Source organism: Talpa europaea (genome assembly GCF_964194135.1).
Source record: "Talpa europaea genome assembly, chromosome: 9".
Classification (NCBI taxonomy): domain Eukaryota; kingdom Metazoa; phylum Chordata; class Mammalia; order Eulipotyphla; family Talpidae; genus Talpa; species Talpa europaea.
Window position 1 is genome coordinate 101,209,732 of NC_140076.1, and position 12,429 is coordinate 101,222,160.

Here is a 12,429-nt window from a genome sequence, read left to right on the forward strand (position 1 = left end):
AGTTGCATGCAGCTAACCAGCCATAGAGCCAGAGCAAGATTCTAGATCTCCTGATGACACAGTCCATAGTTCTTTCCACTGCATTATAGCAAATTCTGCAAGGATGTGTGAAAAATTGGTATACAAGACTGTCACTAAGGTAACTGTGAAACAATACAAATATATTGGGGATTTTTTTTACAACCTTATTGAGATGTGTTTCACATACCAAAAGTTTCACCTATTTAAAACATACAGTTCAGTGGCTTTAAGTATATTTTACAGAATTGTGTAACCATCTAATTTTAAAACATCTCAGTACTCCAAAAAGAAACTCCTTACCCATTAGCAGTCACTCCTCACTCCTATTTTCCCCAACCCCCAGGTCAGCAGCAGGCAAACACTAGTCAACTTTCTTTCTCTGTAGATTTGGGTGTGCTGAACATTTCATATAAATGGAATCACACAATATGTAGTCTTTGTATCTGACTTTTTTCACTTAGCATGTTTTCAAGGTTTGCCCATGTTGTTGTACCTGTTAGTTCCTTGTTCTTTTATTACTATTATTACTGTTATTTTTTTGCCAAATAACATTCTGTTGTATAGATGTGCCACATTTTATTTGTGTGTTTATTAGTTGCTGGATATTTGGGTTGTTTCCACATTTTGCTGTTATGAATAATGCTATGAATATTCAAGTACAAATTTTTATGTACTCAAGTTTTCATTTCTCTTGGATATATAAGCCAAGGAGTGAAACTGCTCAGTGACTATATCAAAAAATTTAAATATCTAAGAATTTAAAGTAGTTTTTGGAAGAGTTTATTTCAAATATTAAGAAATTTTCTAAAATGTGGGCATAAGATAGAGTAAGAAAGTAAATAATATATAGTTTAATAAGCAAGTTAGAAAATCTGTAATGCATGGTGTTAAATTAGGCCATGTGGATTTTCAAAGACCTGCTATTAAGGTGTTTATTATATCATCTAATCAAAGTTCCCTAGAAGGAACGCTGTTGAATGGAAAAGAGTTTTTCTCAGGGTAGTTCCATCAGACTGAAAAAGCAATAATGATCCAGGCAGAAGCTAAAAGCAAACAAACCAGAGCACAACACGCGCAGAAATCAGTTATGTCCTCTGACTCATGAGCTAGAAATGCAATAAACAGCTTGATGTACACTGAACCCTCATTTTCATTTTGCTGCCACAGATGGTTGGAAAATGATAACTATTCTGCCATTTCGCTATGAGCTTTGCCTCATATTGAACAGATTGCCTAAAAACTCATGATTATAGAATATAGCTGCTCAGAAAAAGGCCCTCAGCTGTCAGAGATAACTGACAGAGATAACTCATTCCAAGGTGGAAAGCAGAGGCAAATGCAGAACCTGCATTTCCCTTACCCCACAAACGCAAGAAGAATTGGGAGACACTCTTCTGACTTTGATAATCAGTTTCTGGCCTGGTTTCTAACATGGTGTGCAGATGGCAGACATTGTTCAAGAGGAGGTAAAGGGGCATTCGTGCCAAATTCCCAAACCAGTGTCCTCTTAAGGGACCCACAGCCCTCCTGATCCATGACTCCATGGGTTGCTTGGTGCCATTTTCTCTATCTACACAGCCCTCCCTTCTCCCTACCTGAAAAACTCCTCTCCACGCCACCACCTCACTCCAAATCTCTTTCAAACATTCCCTCCCCTTGTGAATGTTTCTTCATCACTTTCCATCCTCAGCATCCTTGGGAACTTGGAACACAGTACCACTAGACCTGTTTCCAGGAATTATGACTATTTATTGTGTCTCCAGCTCCTTTTTCAGTCTGATGGCATCATGAAAGTAGTTTCCCTTAGTCTTCAGAATCCAGAACAGCACCTGGCCCAAAGTGCTCAGAATTCCTTGTGGTTGAATGGAATGAGGCAATTTGAAGGAATTTGTGTTTAAATTGCATTAAACTTCACAATAGATAAGAAATGGCTGAAAAATCAACAGAATAAATTCTCATTAAATGCAAATTAAGGCCCAGTTAAGAGTAGGCAGTACCCAAGAAACCTTCCCCTGGTTTAAAAACCTGAGTATTCTCTTGTTGGGAGCAAAGATGGCTGCCCCCACAGGTACTTAAGTGCTGTGCTGGTGAAAAGAACAAGAAATCTCCAGTGGTCTGCGAGATAACACAGCAAATCACCCTGGGCTAGGGCTTAAAGATTTTCCATGCATATGTAGATGAACACTGCAAAATTCCTCTTCAAATTGCAAAGTTGTTCTATTTTTCCCACTTTAATCTATTGCCCCCTTTATAGAGACCTGGATATAATTTCACTGGCATGAAATAAAAAAAAAAAGCAGGTTCATATTCTATAGGCAGCCTTTCCTCCCTGTGTGCACATTAGTTCATTCGTTTGTCTTTTCTTGTCTCTTCTATAACTCATGTCAATTTATGTTATGAACCCAGCATCTAGAGGGTAGAGGAAGGTTAGTTTCCCTCCTGACACTCATCTTGGTGACAAAGATAGCAACTCATGGAATGTGGACTCAAGCACTGGTCACATAAGTCACCTTTTCACTTTTAATTCTGGGACCAAGCAACTTGACGTATAAAAGATGTCCGAAAATGCTGCTTTCTTTCACATCATTTCAAGATATCCTGTATTCAAAGGCCTTTTAATATCCCTGTTTCAACAGAAGCTATTGGAGAATGAGTTGATTTGCCTTGGGGAAAAATCATCCTTGTGTATTTCCCCAAACTTTTTTAGGAACACAAAAAAAAACCCATTATTATTTAATCCAGCAGGTATCAGACATGATTTAAACAGATAACAAAGGCTTACCTAGCTGAGAAAGGAAAATTCAGTTTGGGCTCAGATATCGACAAAAAACCTATAAACTTTAGGACAGTTGGCAGGAAAGGAAAACGAGGTCAGAACACTAGCCCGATCAGTTCACTACTGTCCACAGCAAGTCTCTTCCATAAAATATTAAAGCAGCATAAACTAAAATTTGCTTCACTGCAAAATACAGAATGCCAGAAATAGTACCTGAAAGGTCACTTAATTTCACAGATCTTCCCCTGGTGCTACAGAGTAATCTAGTAAGAGTTTTTGCCTTTATTATTTTCCCCAAATTCAGGAAATTCACTTTCCACTGTATTTCAGAAAGGCCACACAGCTTTTCTCACCTTCTAGCAATGCTACCCTCTCCTTCCTAAATGACTTCCCCTCGTTTTTACTCTGAAAGAGTCCATGTATTCTCAGATTTTTCTGAACTCCCATTCCTTTTTCACAAGTTGAAATATATCAAAATAAGTTAAATTATTTTGTGTTAATAATGAAGTTTTTTTTTTTTTTTTAAAGTCTGGAGGTGTGGGGAGTGAGAGGACTCACCAGCTACAGAGTGGAGAGCAGAACAGGCAGACAGAAATACACTGCTAAGAGGAGCAACAGGCGAGACAGGAGAGGTCTGCTGCACCATGTGGGTAGCTCCCTGGCTGGGGATTGAATTCATGCTGCAGTGGCTGCAGATACCTTCATAGGTTGCGTCTTAACCCCTTGCACCACCAAGGAGGCCCAATAATAAAGTTTTGTGTTTTTTTTTAAAGGAAAAGGAAAGGCAGGGATAGGAAGAGACTTAAAATAATAATAAATAATTAAAGGGTCCATATAGTGCCACAGATTCACTTTGTGATCTTGCTGTGTTTATGATCAATTGTACAATGTTCCAAGTAGACCATTTAGGTAATAATAATCTGGATCAATGGTGTTATGGGTTGGCTATTAGTGTTGAAAAGATTCATCTTTTCTATTGACAATACAAATGGCTACATATATATTGTTACAGAAGGGGAAGAGCCCTTTTCCCCACTGCCAGGCTCATAAAGCCACCATGGACTACAGATCTCAGTGTGCCATGAACTGGACTTCCTCATCAGGGGAGCTACTGAGTACCAGGGGCAGAACTGAAGCTATATAAAGTGGAAGGTAGGTGGGCTCTGGGATCTTGCTTCTCCAGCTTTGGCTTGCCCCCAAGGATTGGGGGGTAAAGAGGGCTGGACAAGAGACCCAGAAGAAACAAGTGGGGAAGCTGACAATGGCAGCTATTGTCTTGATACAGTATAATCCTTTTGTCCCAGCTTTCTGAGAACTGCCTTTATCCCTTTCTTGCTGTTCCCCACCAGAAGGTGCCTTAGACTTGTGGCACACTTTTGGGCCTAAGCAGCCCTGCTTTGGGCCAACCTTGTTTGGATGGGCATTTGTCTACAAGGGGATGGGTAATTTTGGAAGTTTTATTGGGAAATTATTATTAGGAATATCCTCTCTCCCCTCTCTATGCACACTAACTCTATTAAACATCTGTTACACTAAAAGTCTGCATCCTTTGTCTTTGTGCACATGGATGGTCGCATCCCTTTAGAGCATGCACCCCTTAATAGTTTGGGTGTCCCTGGGTGCCCCTTGATTTGGAGCACTAACAATATGATCATTAATTGCCGATTTAAATCCTGTCATTTATAAGGTTTAGTGCTGTCCTTTGTGCATTTTGAGATCATGGTACTGAAACAGATTTGCTAAACGTACTGATAAATGGCTACATTTTCTACAACATTCACATTTAAATACAGAGATGCTGCTGTAACAAGTCATTTCTCATTGCAAGCTGTAAGGAAAGAATTTCTGTACTGGCTAAATTAAAGATAAAGTCCTGTTAGCAAACAGGAGTGAGCCATTCCTTTATAGATAGATCAGGTAAAATAAACAACAGCACAGCATTTAAAACCTATGTAGCTACTTCTCTTCCCAACCCATCCCATTATTCATAGCAAAGTCAGACATTTTTTTCCTCCTAAGCCACTACAACATATTATATTCCTCTCAACATTTCTTCAGACAGCTACCATCAATTAGCTAGATTTGCTTTATCATCATTAAGAGGAAATGAATTATAGATATTATAAAATCTTTTTTAAAGCACCGACTCCTTGAACCCAGCCATTTGTTACTGAGGTAAACAGTGAGATTCTCTATTGAGATTTTCTATCCCCAAAGTACACAGTTGTGAATTAAACTAGATAAAAAGTCCTTCTAGTCTTGCATCTTTCCCCTGGAACTGCCAAATAATTATAGCTATTGGGATGATAATGATAACATCTGGAGATGACCAAGCCCAAATATTAGGGTAGGACTTAATTCCTAAAAGGAACCACCAAGCCTTGTAAGGACCCAAGGAGTCAATGCATCCTGAGAAGAAACCCTAGAAATAGAAAAGAATTTTTAGCTCAGCACAATACCATATAAAATTAGTTCCAGAAATGGGTCAAAAAGAAACCAAGTACATCTGCAAATATATATATATATATATATGTTATATTTTTTGCTTCAGACTACTAGAACTTTTCATTTGAATTTATCTTAGTCACTGGATGATGGAGGAGTGGCAATAATGTTAGGTAATAGATCCTGGAATATTGTATAGAACTTTCTCCCTTTTATGTAATACTGCTTTTCATTAATAGACTGACATTCCAAAATCACTTCTTTAAGCAAAATCTATTGCATACATACGAATATAATTTATAGCTTTAGATATCAAACTGCATATGCAAGTAACTCCAATTCATATGAGAGGAAGTTCAAAATATCCATGGTATATGTTCGTCCATCACAAACATGGATAATCACAAACATGGACAGGTTCACCACAGGCATGGAGCACTGTCAAGCCCTTGAAAGGCTGAAGATTAGGCCGTCCTAGTTCCTGCCTTCCCACTCAGCAATAGTAATAAAAGCTGTCAAATCCCTTCCCATTTAAAGCTCTATATCTTAAATCAGTAATGTATAAATCTTTAGAAAGAAGGGAATTAAAATATATATACTCTATTTTGGAGATGGGAAAGCTAAGACAGAATATTAAATGATTTTTCCTGAGCCACAGAAAACGTGTTGGTCAGTAAATACTCCTGACTCATACTTGAGTATGTATTTTCAGTGTCCTCTACATAGTCCATATTGTCAACTTTGTTCAAGTCTATAAGATTATTTCAGCTTGGGGCCTCCCTGGTGGCGCAAGGGGTTAAGCACAGCACTATGAAGCAATCCAAAGCCTCTGCAGCACGAGTTCAATCCCTGGCCGCCAGGGAGCAACCCACAAGGTGCAGCAGTCCTCTCCTGTCTTGCCGGCTTCTCCCCTCGGCAGTGTATTTCAGTCAGTCTGCCTGTTCTGTTCCACATTCTGTCTCTGGTGAATCCTCTAACACCCCTGCATCTCTGGCCTGTACCCCAGCTCTTGTATGCATAAATAAATAAATCTTTAAAAAAAAAAGATTATTTCAGCTTTATGGATATTGACTTTACTACATAATCTGGACTGGTGTCTCAATGCATAAGACCTAAAAGAGGACTGACAGTATTTTCTAATAGACCCTGGCTCAAGTAAGAACTTTTATTTCCAAAGAAGTAAACATACCTCTACAAAATATAATATTTCTCAGATAAAAATACTGGTACTTTACCTATGTTTACAGTACCATCACCCACAATAGCCAAAAAACAGAAGCAACCCAAATGTCCACCAACAGATAAATAGATAAATAAAATGTATAGACATATGATGGAATATTATTCAGTCTTTAAAAAAGAAATTCCAAGACATGAGAGATGAACTTTAGGATTTACACTAAATAAACCAGTCATAAAAAGACAGATACTTTATGATTCCATTTATTTGAGTTATCTAGAGTAGTCAAATTCAGAGAAACAGATAGTAAAATGGAACTTCCAGGAGACAGGAGGAAGGGAAAATGAGGAGCTGTTTAATTCGTATAGTTTTAGGGTTTTTTTTTTTTAATTTAAAATTTTTTTAAAGTACTTTAAAAAAAATTTTTTTTTTAAAGATTTATTTATACAAGAGCCGGGGTACAGGCCAGATGTATGGGAGTGTGAGAGGATTCACCAGAGACAGAGTGGGGAACAGAACAGGCAGATTGGCTGAAATGCACTGCTGAGGGGAGCAGTGGGTGAGACAGGAGAGGTCTGCTGCGCCATGTGGGATCCTCGCCGGCTGGCCGGGATTGAACCGGCTCTGCAGAGGCTGCGGACAGCTTCACAGCACGGCGCTCAACCTCCTGCACCTCCAGAAGAGGCCCTAAAATTTTTTTAAAAGATTTATTTATTTAAACAAGAACCAGAGTACAGGCCAGATGTGTGGGAGGGTGAGAGGATTCACCAGAGAGAGTGGAGAACAGAACAGGCAGATCAACTGAAATACACTGCTGAGGGGAGCAGGGGGATAGTCAGGAGAGATCTGCTGTGCCATGGTGGGTAGCTCCCTGGCCGGGGATCAAACCCATGCAGCAGTGGCTGCGGTGAGCTTCATAGGTTGCGTCTTAACCTCTTGAGCCACCAGGGAGGCCCTAGTTTTAGTTTTGTAAGATGGAAAAGTTCTACATATTGGTTGCTCACCAATATGAGAACAACGTAACACTACACTACTGAATTTGGCACTTAAAAATGGTTAATGGCAAATGTTATCTCATGCACATTTTACCACAATTTTTAAAAAGCAAAAAAAAAAAATGGTACTTACCTCATTATGGAAAAGGTTTAATATTTATAAAACATTTCCTTATGGCTTCAGTAACTGATAGGAACAGGTTCTCTGGTCACTATTAAGGGAAATCAAAGAATTTTCTGTGATGTTTTTGTTAATCAGCATAAACTGCTTAAAAAATGCTTTTATGCCATTGTCCTAGGCTTCAAATAACATTCAGAAATTAAAAATTGCTATTCTGTGTTCTAAAAATTACAATTAGACAATAAGGTAGATTCTGCCTTCCTACCATGTTGATGCTAACACTACTATATATATATATATATATATTAAGATTTATTTATTTATGCATATAAGAGCTGGCGTATAGGCATATAAGAGCTGGCGTATAGATGCAGGGGGGCAGAGGGGGTGAGAGGGGTGACAGAGTGGGGAACAGAACAGACAGCTGAGTGAAATACACTGCTGAGAGGAGCAAGGGGCAAGAAAGGAGAGGTCTGCCACACCATGAGGGTTGCTCTCTGGCTGGCCAAGGATCGAACTCATGCTGCAGAGGCTGTGGGTTACTTCATAGTGCAGTGCTTAACCCTTGCGCCACCAGGGAGGCCCAACACTGCTATATTTTTGTTTTATCTTTCCCTTAATTATCCAGAAACAGGATAAACGCACATCATTCCAACTAATGTTTTTACACATTTGAAGCCAGAACATATAGGCTATGGAAAGCATTATCAATTTATATTTGCATTCAATCTCTAGATTTTTTAAGTGTCTATAGTTCTATCCATGGTTACAACTTCTTTTTTCAATAAAGTTTCACAGGACGTTCAATTAAAAGCAACTTAAAAATAAACACTGGCTCTAAAATAGGGTTACAGATAAATGCCAGGGTTGATTACTTCCTATCTTCCTATTCTTCCACTGGCTATTGATCAAGAGGAGCTGGAACTCAGCTGGGGATGAGTTTCATGTGCACCTTAACTCTCTGTGCTTTCCTTTCTCAGTGTCCTTAATGACAGGTCTGAGTAGCAGGGTTTTTCACACTTTACAGTCTGCATAGTTAATCTAATACAACTTATCAGTAGAAGATGATCTAAATAAATCTAAAAGTTCAGGGTAGAAATCCATTTATTTGTTTTAAAATGTTCATTACTGTATCCGTTTTATGATGTTATAAACCCATTTAATCTTGTCATATGTGAAGGAATTAAGAATTCTGGTTAGAGCCCATCAAGACACTGAATCTATAACAACTATCTCAATAGAGGTAAAGCATCGTTTCTGATTTTCCAAAGTCATGTTCTTTCCTGATCCAAGTTATTGAGAGGCATAAGGATGGCTTAGTATGTATACAAAGATTCACTGATAGAAGGTTCTCCTCCATACATCAAGGATACCCCTGGTACAAATCTTAAACATCACACAGTTCCAAAGTCCCGAATTGATTTGCCTTAAAATTAGTCCAGAGAAAGAATTTTATGTGTTTTAGTAATCTACTTCCTTCCCACCTCCCTAGGCTCACATAGAGAACCTAGCATATAGTAGATACTTATTAAATGACTATTGACTGAATGAAAGAAACTAACTTTAGATTTAATATGACAACATATATTGGTTAACATACATGGGACGGATGTTCCTTCAGGATGACAAAAGAAGTGAGACACAAACATTTGCCACTCATAGAATTTTTTGTCATTTTAAATAGTGCTCAATGTACATTTCGGGTTTTTTTTTTTTTTTTTTTTTTTTTTTGTGGGACCCTCACCTGTGACCGGGGATCGAACTGGCGCTGCAGAGGCTGCAGGCAGCCTCGCAACCCAGTGCTCAACCGCTGCCCCACCAGGGGAGACTCTTCAATGTACATTTCCAATGAAATATCTTTAGAATTGAAGGTGGTAATTATGCCATTCAATAAGAGTTTAAATGGCATTGCCATTCTTTGAAAGGAAAGGGCCCTCACAGAAATATCAATCGTAGATCTTTGGTGTGAGGTTTGGGGGAATTTGGGGAGCCCAGGAAACCAATATAATGGAAATTAAACTTCAGTTTCACCAACTTATTTCAAAAGTATTTGAAAAAGGCTAATGTAGATTTCTCCATAAACCAGCTAAGCAATTTGTCAGTATAGGATTAAATGCAGAATATTTTTCAAAGGCAAAACACAAAAACACAGGCTCAAATTGCAGCTGACCTTGAGTTAAGAAAAGGCAGGAAAACAGTTTCTGAAATTTGGTTATTTCTAAATATACTCCCTCACCAAGTTACATCATATGGAAATAAAGCAGTTTTGTAAAAAAAAAAAAAAAATCGCCATGTGAATATTTATCTTTAAGCTAATTTGTTTTCCCAGCAGTGCAGCAGAGTAAAAATCAAAGTCTATGGCAAATGGAAAGCTTCCTAAAATATATAAGTAAATGCAACTAATTGAAAATATGTATTTCTGTTTGTGTTAAAATACTGAAATATACGTCAAGAATAGCAAAGATAAAAATGCTCTTTCCAGAACTTAATTTCTGAAATTTAGCTGTTTTTACACAAGTTTCAATTAACATAAGCATTTTTTAAAAACGGTAGAATAAGTAAATTATATTTGCAAGAATATAACCACCGAATCGCTACCCCACACACGCACAAAGTTCCAAGAACAAGAACAAAACGTGCATATATCCTCATTGCAAAACAATTTTTTAACACGAGAGCAAATTGCTATTTCCTTACCTCAAGTGCAGAGGATTGCAGTGGAGCCAGCCGTTTGGTTATCAGAAAACGGAAGGGGCGTCTCGCTTGCTGGTTTTTTTCCCCCTAAAAAACGTAGCAGCATGCATGCACCCTGCTCCATCCACTCCCCGTCTTGATCCCCTGGTAAAATCGCTGCCCGCAAAGTGAGAGCCTGAAGCAGGGGACCGTCCCCGGAGGCTCCCCTCCCTTTCGGTGACGCCCCACTTCCTGTCAGGCTACAGCTCCCAAGAAGCTCGGTTTTGTAGTTTCCAGCCCACCTCCAAAAGCCATTTTTTTTTTTTTTTTTTTTTGCTTTCTTCCCCAAAGCAACAACTTTTAATCATTCCCGTGACGGACCTACCCAAACAATTCCCCAGCGAGGCGCGCGATGGGCGTCCCAGAGGGTGCCCAGGCCAGGCCCGCGGGACGACTCCTGCCCCCCCCGCGCTACCCCTGCTCCCGACGGGTCTGCTGCTCTTCGTGGCCCTGAAATGGCCAGTGAGGTTCTGCCCGCGTTGCAGCCGCGCTGCAGCCGCTGGGATGACCTGGAAGCGAAGGGGACTGGTAGGAGCTCGAGTTTTGTGGGATCAGCAAAATGAGGTTGTCCGCGCAACTGCATTTATCAAACCTCAGTTCAAACACGGTCTCCCAGTAGCCCTGTTGAAAGGGTTTCTTTTAGGGGCCTCCCTGGGGGCGCAGGGGTTAAGATGCAACCTATGATGCTGTCAGCAGCCTCTGCAGTGCAATTTTGAGCCGCAGCCCGGCCAGGGAGTTACCCACATGGTGCGGCAGACCTCTCCTGACTCGCCCACTGCTCCCTTTAGCAGTGTATTTCAGTCACTCTGCCTGTTCTGCTCCCCACTCTGTTGCTGGCGAATCTTCTCACACACACGCATCCCCACCTCTGGCCTGTACCCCAGCTCTTGTATGCATAAATAAATTAATCTTAAAACAATAATAATATGGGGCCTCTCTGGTGGCTCAAGGGTTAAGACGCAATCTATGAAGCTGTCAGCAGCCTCTGCAGCAAGAGTGCATGCCCCACCAGGGAGCTACCCACATGGAACTGGAACGGCAGACCTCTCCAGCCTCTGCATCAAGAGTTCGATCCCCTGCCAGGAAGCTACTCACATGGAGCAGCATACCTCTCCTGACTCCCAGCTGCTCCCATCAGCAGTGTACTTGGGTCAATCTGCCTGTTTTGTTCCCCACTCTGTCTCTGGTGAATCCTCTCCCCCACCCCCACCTCTAGCCTGTACCCCAGCTCTTGTATGCATAAATAAATAATCTTTGGAAAAAAAAAAAAAGAAAGGGTTTCTTTTAAAACACGTTGCACATTCTCTGGACACACATTTATGGATTGTCTCCTGCCTGGCAGTGCAGAGGGGTAAGGCACTGTTTGGGGGTTGGTGGTGGCGTGGACTACTAGAATTTGTGTGCCCATAGAGTTCACCCAGCAAATGCATCATTTGCGCTTCCTGGGCACTGGCAGCAAGAGAACACGTGGCAGTTTGAATTCCCAAGCACTGCCGCTGGCAACGTAGGATTAACACGATCGGGGGTGGGGGAATGGCAGGGCGCAGGCTCTGGGTGCCAGAGCATCCGGGAACAGCGCGGGTAGGCGGCCCTGGCGGGCGAGGGCGGCCCCTACAGCTCCCCGCCAGACCGGCGCGCGGGCTCTCCCTCCAGGTGGCGGAGCACAGTCCGCTCACCTAGCAGCTGTCACTTCCAGCTCCGCCCCGCCCCGCACCTGCTGCCCCGCCCAGCGCCGCCGCGAGCCCCGCCCAGCGCCGCCGCGAGCCCCGCCCAGCGCCTCCCAGGCCCCGCCCCCTCCCCGTCCCAGGACGCGTTGCGCGGCCCGGGCCGGAAGTCGGCGAGTTCCCCAGAGTGTGTCTGTGTCCGCCCGTCTCTGCGCGGCGCGCGGCCCGGCGAGCGCTGGGGAGGCGTCACCCTGTCCCCACCACCACCCCGCGGAGCCGCTTCCGAGGGGAGCAGACCCGGCCTCTCGCCGGGCGGAGAAGATGTTGCCCCTGTCCATCAAGGACGATGAGTACAAACCACCCAAGTTCAATCTGCTCGGCAAGATCTCGGGCTGGTTTAGGTGCGGGGGGCCGGGGCTGGGGGGTGGTGCCCCGCGGGGGGCGAGGCCCAGCCCTGAGGACGCCCCGGGTCCGGGGGGGGAGCGTGGGGGTGC

The 12,429-nt window shown here is 42.0% G+C and overlaps 1 protein-coding gene across 1 annotated transcript in view; it reads left to right on the forward strand.

Annotated features, from left to right (window-relative positions):
• Positions 1–12,256: 12,256 nt before the first annotated feature.
• Positions 12,257–12,429, forward strand: part of SLC30A7 (solute carrier family 30 member 7) — a gene marked incomplete at both ends in the record, with an annotated part of 57,626 nt that continues 57,453 nt past the window's right edge. Inside the window, one exon of the mRNA XM_084242097.1 lies at positions 12,257–12,336. Coding sequence (XP_084098223.1) covers positions 12,257–12,336 — 80 coding nt within the window. The remainder of the gene's footprint in view (positions 12,337–12,429) is intronic.